Source organism: Anas platyrhynchos, chromosome 7, assembly GCF_047663525.1.
Source record: "Anas platyrhynchos isolate ZD024472 breed Pekin duck chromosome 7, IASCAAS_PekinDuck_T2T, whole genome shotgun sequence".
NCBI lineage: Eukaryota > Metazoa > Chordata > Aves > Anseriformes > Anatidae > Anas > Anas platyrhynchos.
Window position 1 is genome coordinate 24,380,985 of NC_092593.1, and position 15,461 is coordinate 24,396,445.

Sequence of the window (15,461 nt, forward strand, 5' to 3'; positions counted from 1 at the left end):
ACAACTGACAAAATATCAAAGTTACATTATAAGTAAATTAATAAAACAATAAATGTTAATAAAATAATAATCATTCTAAAGTGATACATATACTTACCCTTCACATGTAAGTGGCAAGATGTGCTGACGCTCCCAGCCTTGTTGGTAGCAGTGCAGGTAAATCTTCCACTGTCTTCTGCAAAGGCTTCACGAATCACAAGGCGAGCAAGTCCTGCTTTGAAAGTGATCTGGAAGTCCATTGAGCTCTCAATCTTGTAGTCTTCCCTGTACCATGTCACAGTAGGTGGAGGATGACCAGAGATATGGCACTCCAGAGTGACAGACTCGCCTTCAGTCACAGTCTTATTTTTGAGACCCTGTATAACAAAAAATAAGTATCACAGTCAATACACATTTTCACTAGAAAACAGACATTTAAACAACTAAAACCTCTTTAAATGGAAAATTTAATGACTACTACAAAAAAGTGTTCTGTTCAGCAGTGTATCCATAAAAAAAAAAAAAAAAAAAAAGGCATTTTTAAAAGGGAAGTATTTGAAACTGGATTTGGGATCTTTGAACATTATTATCATTAAAAAGAAAATGAAAAAGTAGCTTGATATTTATTCCAGATGATGGTGAGAATTTTTTCAGAACAGCAAAGGTCAACCTACTGTGTTACGTGATTGTGAACACTCACCCACATAACACTCATTCAGGATAGTTTGTATAAGAGATTAAGTATATGGTTGAGTAAGTCTAATACAGGGTAAAAAGATTAAATAAAACCAAATTTTCACAGTCAAGTTTTCAAAGATTAAAATAGAAAATCACAGTACAAAATGATTGTAAACATAGTATAACACCCTTATCTACATAAAAATTCCTTACCCAGACTAAGGTGGGTGGAGTAGCGGGGGTTTCTGTAGGCACAGGAACTCTGGCAGTTTCTGTCACCTAGGTTTTTTAAAACATAATTAATAAGGCCAAGGAAGTAAACAGCAGAATTAGGTAAGAAAATAAATTAGAAAGGTAAATATTAGGTCTTTAGAAGATTTTGAGCTAAACAGCAAAGGAATAAAAGTCAGTCAAATCTTGTAAAAGTGAGAAAACTGCAAGGAGGAAATAGAAAATAAGCAATACTTCATTTTTAAAGATTTAAGTCAGAGTGATTGAAATTTGCTTAATGACATACCTTTGCTTCTCCTTCTTTCCGCAACACCAAGTGATCTTCCCGCGCTGCTTCACCTTTAATGCTTACACCTGTCTCTTTTTTAGTCTCAACATCATAATGACTCTTATAGGCCTCAGTAGCCTCTGCAAAGGGGAACTGTGGAGGAGCAACTGGCTCTACTTTCATCCTGACTTCATGTGGCTTTAGCTGAGGTGGTTTCACAGGCTTGGTGATCTTTTGCACAGCAGAAGTAGCTGATAGCTCTTTTTCCAGAGTAGCCATGGCAGACCCTGCTATTGAAACCTACAGAATAGAAGAAAAAGGGTTGCAGTTAGTAGTTTTCTTATTTCCAGCGAAAGCATAGTGTATTTCTTCAGCAGGTTGTATATGTAATGGTCGCTCCCCTTGTTACTTTGTCGATGCTGCAAAAGCTATATCTATAGAAACAACTTGAAGGTTTGGATTGCAGCAGTAGAGTAATGGAGATGTAAAATGCCTGCATTACTATTACTATTTGGCTAATATTCAAATATTTTCTCAGTTTTTACTTTAGAATTTGATCTTTGAACAGTCAAGAAACTCTTAAGTGAAACTTGTAAAAAGTCCTCTAGATTTATTCACTTTAGGCCTTAGCTTTTCATTTTATCAGTTTGATAGATTCTACATCCAACTATACCTCTAATTATATAAATGGCATGCATTAAAATACCTAAAGAGATTTTTGAATGTTATTGCAGGTGTAATGAATTTGGAAAACACGCATAAATCTATAGATAAGTATTTATTAAGTTTCTAGTCTTTAATTATGTTTGAGAAAAAAAAAAAAAAGCTCATTCTCAAAGTCAAGATGAGGAGAAAAGGTTTGTTTGAATGAGAGAATTAATTGTGAACTTTTAATATTATGTGAAGGAGTCAGAAGAATGGAAAACACAACACTAAAAACAGTGTCATATAATGCAGTCTGTTTTTTTTTTTTTTTAAATAGCTTAGAACATGGTAATCTGCAAAGAAGAAAGCACTGTTATCAATATGCTAGTGAAGTGATGCAAATAGTAATCTTGAAAAGGTATATTTCTGCTCTAAAAAATGTAAGTTGTATGAAAAGTGTTTATGGTTTCACTGCAAGGCAAAATATTGAGGCAGAATCCTTAAATATGCTATAATCTTGTTTAAACCAGTAATAGTTACACATCGCATTTTAGCGGTTTGTGTGTTTGTTTACAGCATTACTCTTTATTAGTCAAAGATGACGACAAAAACAACTGTAGAGAACATACAACCCTTCTTGAGAAAGTACCATACTCGACTTGGAGGAAGAACAAAATGGGTGGCTAGTGGTTATTATAAACGAGCATGCTGTTCTCCTGTTTTCACTTCTTACCTCATATGTATGATCTGGTTTCGGAACAGCAATTTTGGAGACTGTGAAGTGAGGACTTGCTGTGCGGGGTCGCGGGTGTTCTATATGAATTGTTTTCTCTATCTTGGTTTCTGTGTCTCTTTTAATCTACATGAAGCAAAGAAAATGTTGAGAATGTGATGCTGTTCTCCAAACTGAAACAGATTTAATCAGGACATAGTTTTTGGAAAAGAATACAACATAAAAAGAATCTAACCTCTGTTGATACATGAACTTCCTTCTTTTCAGCAGCTGAAATATGTTTCTCAGGAGGAACATAGACAGTTTTAACTTCTTTAGTGACAACATGATGTTCTGCTGGCACCTCAGAAACATGTTCTCTTACAGCATGCTCTTTATAGCTGTATTCCAAACCTTTCTGCTTGACATAAGCTTCATCTGCTTGCTCTGGTTCCCAGGGTGATCTAACACGTGCCTGATCAACAGCTGCAACAACTGTAGCTACAGCTTCAGCCCTTTTTCCAGCTTCAATCTACAAATAACATGGACAGAATTTATACAGATACTCATCATTATACTAACAGCTAGCATATTTGGCAAATACTTGTATTTTACTGGGCACACACTGCTCAGTAAAGTATATTCAAAACAGAGATAGTGCATTCCATACATAGATGTGCAAAAGTAATAACAAACATCAAATATGTTCACCCATACACTTCAGAATCAGTAGATTCAAATATAGACATATTTTTTTCCAAGCTCTGTCTACAGAAATTTAGAACATAACTATGCTTGAATGCTTTATGCATATCAATATTTCTATGCAATTGCATTTTTAATACTTTAGTCAAATTTATGATTACTTGTCTGTGAGTACAACAGCTATATAATTGTATACACAATTTTCAAGTCAGTATGCTCATCAACACCATACTACTGTTAGATGCTACTAAAAATGTGTGAAATGTCTGGCATCTGATGCAAATGTATTTACAAAGGAATATATCCATAGAAATAGCTACTGCAAGCATATATGTAAATTCAGATGCTAATCTATTTTAAAATACTTTACTAAAGAATGAAATCTATGCTTTCTGAGAAATTGGAAATAATGTACTTTTATCGGGACCTTTTTTTTTCTAATAACCGATGGATAACGTCAGCTTCAATGTTATCAGGGTCCAAACTTCTGTCCAGTCATTGAACAGTAGATATTAGGATGATTGGTCCTACTGTATTATTGCTGTAACTGATCCAGATGTCCTCTGCAGCAACACAGCATATGAAACATATGCCTTTTGGGTGACAAAAAAAACCCTCCAAAACTAATTTATAATCTAATGTTGATTTCAAAATTATTATTGCATTAAAATAAATTGACTTAAACAAGGCCAAAATATGATTGTTTACAAACATGTTGTTTAATTATTTAATTAGTGTTAAGGTAACAGAGACCTCAGTTCAGTTTGCTGCCAATTTCAAAATTGTTGTGAATTGAGGACCAAATTTAAGCTGGTATAAACATCTTCTACCAATTAGTTGTGATCTCTTTGCATTCTGATTCCTTTTAGTCATTTTCAAATGCCATGATCTTTAAATTGTATTTTATAACAATACTGCATGAATGTGCCATACTGTTTCTAACAAAGTAGATAGACTTTAAGTAAAAGCTATTTGCAGCTGTAGTTTCTGCCATAGATAAGAGTTCCTAGCTATACTACAATAGCAAAGCTTTTCTACTATGGTAATCCTACTGGAATAAAACAGTGTCAACAAGTGTCTTACTGTCAGAAATAATCAACTGAACAGAACTGAATTGATGTTAAAGTTTTCATTGTACAAAGAACAACATAATCCCAGCCTTAATATAGATAAGTTGTTTCATCTGACAACTATAAATTTGCAAGGAATCTGCTTGTAGAAAAAAAGATTGCTGAGTCAGAAATTTGGACAAGTAAACACTACTTGAAAGACTTTGGTAGTCAGTAAGCTTTCACAGAGATATCTGAATGTAGTCATGAATGATGCCTCACCTGAATGTAGGTGAGGCATCAATCTTGGTATCACTAGAAACTTATTTAATCACACTGGTTCTATTACTTGACATCAACCCACTTAACAGGCATATTAACAAGAATTAATTTAAATACATTCTATTGTACTCAAGTAGATCTTAAAAGGTGAGTTTTGCAGATAAGACAAGTTGTAACAGCGCATTTCACATCTGCAACAGCTGTATTCACCTGATCATAAGCTAGATGAATTTGTTCTTTCTTGGCTGTAATTTCTTCTCTAGTTCTGGACACTGTGACTGGTGCACTGGTTTTATCAGTGGCAATTATTTTCGGAACTACAGTAGTTTTCTTAGCTTCCTTTTTAATCTAATTATTACAGCAGAAATAAAAGTTTCAGTTATCTTGGAAGATACTTGAACAATGGAAAACATTTTTGGTATGGGAACAGGGAAGGTGAATTAAGGGGTTATAACCTTGTGCAGTGCAGATAGCTCTGTATTAAATGTATACTGATAAGTATTGTTACTCCCTGACACCTATTTAAGTAAAAGTCATGATTTAAAAAAAAAAAAAAAAAAAAAAAGAAGTTAAAATTCAGGAGTCAGTCAGTCCATTCCACAAGTCAGTCAAAAATAATTATGGGCATCCTATTAATGAAGACATTTAGGAGAGCATGGGAGGTGGAATTATATAATCTAATTAACGGCAATCCCAAAAGTTTGTAAGTGGAATAAATCTTAGAAAAAAATGAGATGTAAATGTATAGTTAGTATTTGTTCAGGGAAAGAAACTATTTGCAAAGACTAGAGGATAACAAAACAAATAAGGTTTTTATAGTGCTATTCACCTTTTCATGGGTTATGCTCACTTGTTCTTGTTTGGTAGCAATTCCTTCTTTACTTTTCGATATTATGGCCGGTGTTTTAGGTTTATCAGTGGTAATTACTACCTTAGGTACAGAAGGTTTCACATCTTCCTTTCTTATCTAGTTTTTATGGTAAAGAAAAATAATAGTAATCAATAATGTCTGTCATCAAAATTACAGTTTTTCATGAAATTGGGACAAGATTTCAGAATGTATATCAATAAGAAAACATTACTGCTGAAATGGAATAATTCCTTTGTACAGTCCCAGTTGTAGCCTATCTTACATGCTAGCTGAACCAACTCTATTCAAAACCATTAATATATTGCATTAATCTGTGTGTGAATTACAGAAGAATCTTCCCACTTCTTAGTCAATTGTACTATATTATTACTATGTTTTGCAGAAAAAGTTTGAATAAAAATGAGTATTATTGACTTAATTTATTTCCATCAGTAGATGGAACTATTTCATTGGTTACTTCAATGAACAATAGTTCCAGAATATGATCTAGCAGGTGCATTCAGTCCTCACACAAATATGAACTTCATTAAAACAATCTGCACATATAAATAAGGATTATCCTATCATGATAGGATGACCTTTACAATTATCTTCATAAATCTGCCTTCAGATGAAAAGCAAAGGTCATTAATCATCAAATGAAATTGGCAATAAAAGCTATAATCCTCACAGGACCTACAGCTACATTCTTCCTCTGTAGACAGAGCTGATATGAATTCAGTAGATCTGCAGCAGCAATACTGGATAGGTTGTTTTATAAGTTTTCACTTTGTAATTTCCTCTTCATCTTCATAAAGAAGCAGGGGACATCTGATGAGGAATGATGTATTATAATCTTGTTAGAGTATAAAAATCTATAACATCTTTACTCACCTTTTCATGAGCAATGTGCACTTGCTCATGTCTGGAAGATACTTCTTCTCTAGCTCTTGATATTCTTTCTTGTTCTTTGGCTTTGTCTGTGGCAATTATTACTGTGGGCACTGGAGTTTTCTCTGGTTCTTTTCTTACCTGGATGTTTACAAATATGGAATTCAAAATTATATATTGTTCAAAATATAAGGTATGTGATTTTCTGTAAAAGTGGAAAAGGATACAAAAGAAAAAACAAACAAACAAACAAAAAAGCACAAAAAAAAAAAAAAAGACAGGAAAAATGTCCAAATCTGGATTTCAAAGTCATCTAGTCTGGAAACAATGCCAACAACATAAACAACCTTTTTATAAAACGTATATGCATTTAACATAAAAATCATAAAACATTGAAAAAATGCTTGTTTTGCTACTGAAAGCAGTAATAAAAGAAAGTGGATCAGAGAAAAACTGTTCTGCATCATAGTCACTTTAAAAAGTGTAGGATATTTAAAGTAAGTTTTAGGTAAGTTTCATTTTGCAAAGAAGTCCAGATGTAACCTGAACACAAGCATGTAATTTTCTGTCCAGGTGGGTTTTTGTTTCAGTACTCATGGATTACAGTTCCTTCCTCACATTTCAGCATTTCAGAATGCAAATGTAACATTTCTCTGCAAAAGCTGCTATTCCATCAAATCAATTTATCTTATAAAACACATGCTAAAATAACCTGAATCCCAAATTACTTGCTAATATTGTCAAAACAGATTTCAATGCAGAATGAGTTTTTCCTCTTTATTTTGACCCTTTGTGCTGCCAATAAACAAAGCAGGCTACAAGCTTAGAAACAGAAACGTATGAAAATTTAACATAAACAATAGCTTTTTTTTTCTAAGTTAAATTTTCAGAAAGTTATATATCACATTCTTAAATATTAACTGTGGAAATAAAATTTAGAAAAGAAAAAAAAAAAAAGAAAGGCATCACCAAGGAGGGGCAAGAGAACGATAGCAATGTAAACTAGAAGAATGGAAAAATATCAAAGGAGAAAATAATTTCACTGGATGTCATTTTCATTGTTCATAGGCTTGTCTTCTTCAGATTTGATTTTTTCAAATAAGATAGGGTATAAGAATTGTGGATAACATCTGTATTCACCTTTTCATGAGAGATGTGCCTTTGTTCTTGTGAAGTAACAATTCCTTCTCTAGATCTTGATATTACTGTTTGTTTTGTAGCTCTATCACTGGTAAGTACTACCGTTGCCTCCTTTCTCATCTGATTTTTGTAGTAACAGACAAACAAAAAACCAAAGCCTTAAAATTAATTTTAACAAATTGATCATGAAAAGAAGGAAAAAGAAGATAGGAATGCAAGTGAAGGGAAAATACTAAGGGAGAATTATTTTATTTCTAGTGGGGAAAGTATAAATAAGACATTAGAGGAAAGACTTCATCAGGGTATGAAAAATGTTAGAAAATAACTGATAAGGGAAAATACAGGATCACTTTCATAGAAGGCATTCTTAAACTTAGAAAAAGTTTAAGAATAATTAGTTCAATCCTGCTATGAAGGGAAGTGATGGAATAAGTGATCCATAAGCATTCCTTTACAGTCCAGATGCTCTATATGAGTATGCATGCTTTTATGGTAATGGCTTGTTAATTCTTCACATGCTTTATTTGCATGTTGGATGAAGGGATAAAGGGGAAATCATCAAATGTCTGTGCTCTACTTCTACCTGCTCCTGAACAGCCTGAACATGTACTGCAGTCGCTGCTGTCCTTTTAGCAGTTTGTTCTACAATACTTGGAGCTGGCTCTCTCACCATGGCTTGATCCACAGCAGCAACAACTGTAGCAACAGCTGCTGTTTTTTCACTGTCCTTTCTTACCTAAATTAGTCACATCAAAAGACATTTCTTTGTGTTTTGCATACACTCAAAAGAAGCACAAGACAAATACATAGAAAGAACTTTGCAATTAAACAAAGGTTTGCAGCAGGAATCTCTCAACAGCAGTTACACCCAAGTCTTTATGCACAGCCTCTCAGATTCAGCAGTAGTGAGTCCACACACAGAGCAAAAACAATGTTCTTTCCAAAAATAGACTTTACCTCTTTAGCACCAGTTGCAACCTCACCAGCGGTGGCACCACTAAAGGTAACTTGTTCTTGGACCCCATATCTCCCCTCCCATCTTTCTTCTGTTCTTATTTGGGTAGCACTTGTAGATAATCTGGTTTCCTTCACCTGGGCTTCAGTAGTTGCACTGTATCCTTCCTGCTTCCAAGGAGGAAGGACTTCAGCCCCAGCTGTTGTCACTACCTGTGTTTTACGGATTGGAGATGGAGATTTCACTGGTCTAATAGGAGAGGTGGAGATTCTTCCAGCAGGAGAAACGGACCTAATGACAAGATGTAGTATTAATGTAGTGTAATAAATTAAGCTTTTGGGGTGTTACACTTGAAAATTACATACATCTATTTTTAAAATTATACTTAATGTGTATTCTTTTCCTACTCATCACTGTAACACATCATTTCAGTAGCTTAGATTTCCAAGTTGAAATAAGGGCAAATGTCAAAGTGCATTTTGCACAAGCATATATATTTAAATATCTAAATATATAATTAGTCTCTATGTCCTCTGTCTTTGTTTTCCTAATAGGAATGATATAAAAGGCCTTTACAAAATGCTTTCACAGGCTGTCTAGCTTACATTTTTTTGGAGATACATGTATGTCTCATTTCCCAAATAACGTTCATTAATGTTGCACTATTACAGCAGTAGGGGGCAGCAGCATCACATTAACTTTTAGATTCATTTTCGAATGTAATGTTGATCTACGAGTGGTTTGACTAGCATAGCAGAACGGGACTTCTAGTTACACATGCACTCTAGATGGCACTATTGAGTTATTCTTTCACCTAGCGTTTTAGTCCTTGTTAGCATCAATTCATTTTTGTCTGTACTTGCAAGTTATTCTCGCTGGGGCAAAATTCATCAGCACATCTAGTATTGGCAATTTAGATGGGGTTCTGCTGAGCTTGGAGATATTGCTTTGGGATGCTGGGACTACAGGACTTCTGAAACAATTATCTCTTTACCTGTCTCTCAGCATAGACCTACCCAGGTCTCCCAGATCACAGGTCCTGCTCTTCAAATCACTCACCTTCCTCCTCAAGACCCTTTATACAGCAGAGCTAGATTTCATTTTCCATAACCACATTCACCCTGCCTACATTCCAAACATGATTTCTGCAGTCATTATGAGCACGTACATATAACATTTTAAGTATATTCTTCCATTCTGTTTGCCACTCAGTGTTATTGCTCTTTTCTCTGTTTGTATAAAATAATCATCAAGGGACAACTGACCAACTGTTTTCTTCTTTCATCATGAGCCTGGAGCTGTGTGCGCTACTTCAGTTGTATGTAAAATAGTCAAAAGGGATTTATTCTCTAAACAAATTTCTTCTTCCATATGTGACTGAAAATTTACAGAAGGGAGGTACATACTTCTTTTGTAGCAGTGTCAAATACAGCATTTTATATCTCACAGTCAGAATAAACTCATAGTTGATATTAAGTCAGTGCATTTTCATTTCTCTCAATCTGCATTTCTGCTATAGGTAGAACTGATTCAAAACCTAATATTATTTGAAAGATTAATGAGGTTTACCTTACTGGTGAGGGTGTTGGTGCTCTGACATGTCTTACAGGTGACGGTGATTGTCTTACAGGTGACGGTGATTGCTGTCGTGCCATTTGAGCTTTTGCAGCAATTATTGGTGGGGTTGGTGATTTTGATGTAGGTCTGGGAGGCATTCGTGGAGGTGCTTTGTGTGGGAGCTGTTGGGCTGTTGCACCTTCTATGACCATTTCAACACTTGTAAGTGATCTGGCATCAAAGTGGGTTTCAATCTTCTGCAATGAAACCAAGAAAAAAGTCTGAGATACTGCAGACATAATCATTCATATTTAAGCTTTACCTCCTTTGTTTTTAAAAAGTATACCTTTTCAATTCTGGCTTGTCTTGTTTGTGAAATCTGAGCAGTCGAAACGATTGTCTTTGTCTTTTTAGCAGGAACGGCTTCTTCCTCACCTTTTGGAAGAGAAAATATGGTCAGGAGAATTGCATATGGCAACAATAAATATTTGCAAAAATAAATGAACGGTCAGTTTAACTTATATAAAAATGTATATAAACAATGGAGAAAGAATAAAGCAGTCATCTGTTTTTCCTGCAATAGCCATATAATGATAATTGTGATAAGAGTCAAAATATTTGTCTTTCTGCATTACTATGTCATTAGAACATACATAAATGAAAATACATTTATTGCAGATTCTTCAGAATCAGTTCTGGACCCCAAATGACTACACAGGCAATTTGGAAGTCTAACAAAGATGAAATCCAAGAGAGGCTTCTCTGGGTAGAATGATTCAGTGTTATAATTCTCCTCTAAGAACATTTGTCAATTTTACCTAGCTTACTTACAAGACCATGTACAGTTATGTAGGGTAATATGTCTATTTTACCAAAGCCAGATTAAAAATATAACCTTGATAAATATGCTGAAGAAAGCAAGAACAACAGAAACTATTCTACACTTGATTCTCTCTACTGTCTATATCCCTCAGATTATAGAAGACCTACGTTGGATAAAGGATCCTTTTAAATTCTCAGACAGCAACCTTTGGCAAATTTCACCAGAGAATGCTTTTTTATTAGAAATTAGTAACTCTTGAGAAAGAAGTTATAAATTAACTTTGATGTAGTGGTGCATATTGTACCATTAAAACAACAAATACTCTTATTTTTATGGCTTGTAATCTCAGTTTAATTACCTTGAATCAGCAATTCAGCTGTTGAAGTAGCACGTCCCACGTTATTTGTGGCATTTACTGAATAGGTACCGGAGTCTTCAGGATATGCTTCTGCAATTATTAGGCTGTAAAGGTCTCCTTCTTGTAAAATTTGAAAATCGGGGGAGCTTTGAATTTCTACTCCATCCCGATAAAACTTCACCACAGGTGTAGGGATTCCAGTCACTCTCACGTCAAGACGGACTTGACTTCCCTGCCTTGCAGTCATGCTCTGTAGTCGTTGTGAGAAGTTTGGTGGTGCTGTTGCAGCTGCAGTTTTATTGAAGAAATAAGTAGAAAATAATAGTTTAAATTTAAAAGAATTATAAGGGCTAGGTATTTACTTTACTATACGCATACACGGTCTATTTCTCCTTCATGTGGTACTGACAGAGACCTTCTCAAATATTCAAAACATTAGAAGTTGATTTTCCAAAGCACAAGCACCCTTTTTTCCATATGTTTTACATTTCTGTCATTTTTGATTATGTCCATGATTAGAAATGTTTGCAGAATTAGAAGTACATTGATTATAACCACAGAGGGTGTCTGACTCTGTAAGTGAGTTACTCTTCTAAATATCATTGAGGGCTCCATTCTGCAGAACTTCATCCTTCTTCTATGACTGGTTTGAATGTAACCAATATGACAGGTCAGATGAGTAGGGTAGGACAGATGTTTGTTATTCTGATTAAGAGTTTACAAAATGAAGATTATACGGTCAACATGTGAAGGATGCTATTATAAATTTTTGTTGAGGATATATGCTGAAGTCTAGGCTGCTTGAGGAAAAAAATCTTTATTTCTTTGCTGATTATCCAACCTTTTTCATCATCTGTGACACTTCTGCTATTGCTCCCTTTCTCACATTACTAGCAGAGACAAACATCTTTTTTTTTAGCTGCCTGATACCTGTTACAAGTAGCTCAGCAGTACTAGTGGCTTGCCCAGATCCATTGGTGGCTTGTATGGTGTATCTTCCACTGTTTGCTTCTGTCACGGTGGGGATCACCAGTTTAGCGCGGCCATCACTAAACGAGATCTGCACACCAGGCAGAGTTGCAGAAGAGAGAACCTGGCCATCCCGATACCAGCTCACCTCAGGAACTGGGAAACCTAAGAGAAAATGAGATTAAGATTCTATGAAATACTGTACATCCAAACCCACCAAAATACTTGATCATGCATACACAGTTACAGCAATGGCATAGGCACAGATCTATGATTATACCTCCAGTGACACAATAGTAAAGGAAATTCTTTTTTAGGAAAGACTTTAAAATACATAGAACATTAGGATAAGGGCACTGGCAACTGCATTCAGGGAACTGCTTGAATAGAGTGGACTGCAGTTTCTGGCAATCCTGTTGAGGAAGGACTGTAGTCACACTAGATGATTAGTTTTACTTGATGAAAGTTCTACTTGTGTAAAAAAACATTTTTACACACATGTAAAATATAAATTCACATACACTGAATGAGAAAATGCAGCTAATATTAGAGGAGATTAGAAATTAAGGTAGTGAATTTCTTGAAATATTGCCAATACTTTTATTTTCTTTATGTGACATCATGATTAGTGAACACAAGGGTTTGTGTGGTAAATCAAACAAGGGAAATATTTTTTAAAAACGAGGCAATTTTGATTTCTCAAAGTGTCATATTCAAGGGATCCAAAGTAAGAAGCTATTATGAAACTCTGAACCTGAGTTCAATGCCACAAAGCTTGGGTACTAAAAGATACAATCAACTTCAGATTATTGCTATTTTTGCCTGGTTTATATGGAGTAGGGATTTACTTTTGTACATACCATATTACACTACGACTTAAGTTTTTTGAGATTTATTGATAAAGAGAAGAATATGAGCATGAAGTGTCTCAGCTTTACTGTTTAAGAAGTTTAATTCTATTAAATTGTCCTGACAATGATGTAAGTGATGGGAATTGCCAACCTATAACCTACATATATATGTACTGCTTTCAACAATATGTCGAATGTAAAGATTGCTTGCATTGGGTAATACAACAATATATTGGTTCAAAGAAAGTCAAGAAAAGTACTCATTAATTCTTTAAACAGCAAAAACAAAACAAACAAATAAGCAGAACTTCTTGATCAGTACTATGAAGACATGAGGATGGGCACAGTTCTAACACCTGCTGCACTGCAGACCTTCTTGACAGTGACATGCTGTCTCGTTTCCCCTCAGCCACTACTCACCTAGTAGAGCTATCCCTATGATTATGCACCAGCTGCTCCAGCATTTACTGCTTCTGAATCATGGGGCTTGAGGGTGATGTACTTTTTGAGTGCACAGAGAAAGACTGGGTATTTTTATCAGGTATCAATATTCTACAATATGGTACTTAATGCACAGTCTGATACAATACAGTACAGTTTCACCTTACAGACTATAAAACTGCATCTCAGGCAGTTGCTAAACTCTTCATGGTACTCCTAGATTAACCGGGCTTTCCACATTCAAACGGCAGCTCTGTATTAATACTTAACATTGCCCGTTATATATGAGTCATCAGAGATAAACCAAAAGTTTGAATTTCAAGTTCATAATAATTCATGACTTGGGGGAAGGACAGAATAATGCAGCAGAAATAAAGTTGTGTAGCCCATTATTAATGCAATTAGTTAAAGAAAGAAAACTGACACTTCTTATGCATTAGAAACTAAACCACTGTCAAATTCGTCAATCTTGGTAAATGCTGTTTGTGCAGAAGTATTCCAAAATCCCACAGTGTGTGTAAGAGCTAATAAGAGATATCCTCACATGAGATTTGGAACTAAAATAAAAATATGGTAAATATGGTATATACAGTTAGAAAAAATACAGTATCTTCTGTAGGAAAATCAAGCTCCCTAAGTACTCCATGATATTACACAAATGAAAAGAGCTGAAATCACACATTGAGCCATAATATTAGCATCCTAACTGTTTCTGATGGCATATTTATATATTTTTTTGTAATGGACAATGGATTTATTTGATAAAACTTTTTCACATAAATGTACAGACAACAAGAGAGACAATTAACTGAAGTATAGAGGACCAAACAGCAAAAAATGACATGAAAAAATATCACAGATTTAGTCTTCAGAAAATGAAGGTGTTCAAACACCTTGTGCGAACCAGTGCTGGCCAAAGGGTCCAAGTGATGAATCATAGTGGACCATAGATGTCAGTGGTTTATAGTTTGGACAGATCATGTGTTTGCACCTGTCACAGAGCATCTGTGTAGTTCCAGACTCAGAAGAGTGTTTTATGGTATGTGGATCATCACATTGCTAATGCCTGTAAGACAGTATAATTCCCCAGCAAGAACATGTGCCTTTTTTACTTAGTCATTGCTGAGGTCAGAGACACACTTAGAACACCATGTTGGTTATCTGGTAACGTTGTCTCAGGGTTTGCATGTTTGTTTGTTTTTTCCACATGCTAAGGTGTTTTCATTTTGTGGGGATTGGCAAAAAGAATTATCCTATAAAGTGATGATGCATCTTCAAATTGCGATAACAACTTAGATTATATTAATTCAGCATTGTACTATCATGATCAATATAAAACTCTACTGCCTAGCAAATTAGAGTTTGCTACTCTCTTCATTGGCCATGTGAACCTAGATTTTGTGCTTCTATAACTAAACTTAAGGACACAGAAGGAGAAGCATGCCTTAACCAAAATGAGGCTTAGCACTAGGTCAATGAAGAACTGGCACTTGCCCTCACTTTTGCACCCTGGTTTCTCATTATCACCCAAATAAGAGTACTCTCTGCACTGATATGAATGGCCCTGATTTGAACAGTATCCATTTTTCTGTATATATATTTTTTATGCTATTTTCCCCCAGTTTTGACAACTGTAACATACATGAGAACTTGCAATACCAGTCTCATTGGCAGGATGATTGGCTATTGACTGGAAACCATTGTAATTTTGTACAGTATGTTTGTGGAAACCTGACAGCACCTCACAACCTCTGAGGGGATGCATTCATATTTCAACATATTTCAACTGATCTTTACCCATTCAGATTATGAGCTATGATAAGTGTTTTCATTTGTCTTCCACAGCATAAATGTTATCAATCACAATAATAATAAAAATTAATCTTGCAAGAATGAAGCAAAACCTTACCACTAATATGAGCCTCAAAGGTTGCGGCACTACCCTCCAGTGCCACAACACTTTGTAACGGCTGCGTAAATGTTGGTGCTTTTGTCGTCATCTTTACAGGCACTCTGAAAGCAACAAAAACATAATTAGATATCACTGGTCATATTACTACTATGCACACATTCTTCT

At 35.0% G+C, this 15,461-nt stretch overlaps 1 protein-coding gene across 3 annotated transcripts in view; it reads right to left on the reverse strand.

Moving 5' to 3' along the window:
- TTN (titin) overlaps positions 1-15,461 on the reverse strand; it is a 243,986-nt gene that overhangs the window by 226,268 nt on the left and 2,257 nt on the right. For all 3 annotated transcript variants that reach the window (XM_038182090.2, XM_072041024.1, XM_038182073.2), the window contains exons 2-17: positions 15,294-15,397; positions 12,054-12,257; positions 11,124-11,411; positions 10,289-10,377; positions 9,955-10,199; positions 8,388-8,676; positions 8,014-8,166; positions 7,431-7,550; positions 6,294-6,431; positions 5,379-5,516; positions 4,760-4,897; positions 2,770-3,045; positions 2,535-2,660; positions 1,175-1,456; positions 871-936; positions 98-356 (exon numbers count right to left, since the gene is read on the reverse strand). In XM_038182090.2, the coding sequence (XP_038038018.1) occupies positions 98-356; positions 871-936; positions 1,175-1,456; positions 2,535-2,660; positions 2,770-3,045; positions 4,760-4,897; positions 5,379-5,516; positions 6,294-6,431; positions 7,431-7,550; positions 8,014-8,166; positions 8,388-8,676; positions 9,955-10,199; positions 10,289-10,377; positions 11,124-11,411; positions 12,054-12,257; positions 15,294-15,384 (2,902 nt within the window). In that variant the 5' untranslated portion in view covers positions 15,385-15,397. The remainder of the gene's footprint in view (positions 1-97; positions 357-870; positions 937-1,174; positions 1,457-2,534; positions 2,661-2,769; positions 3,046-4,759; positions 4,898-5,378; positions 5,517-6,293; positions 6,432-7,430; positions 7,551-8,013; positions 8,167-8,387; positions 8,677-9,954; positions 10,200-10,288; positions 10,378-11,123; positions 11,412-12,053; positions 12,258-15,293; positions 15,398-15,461) is intronic.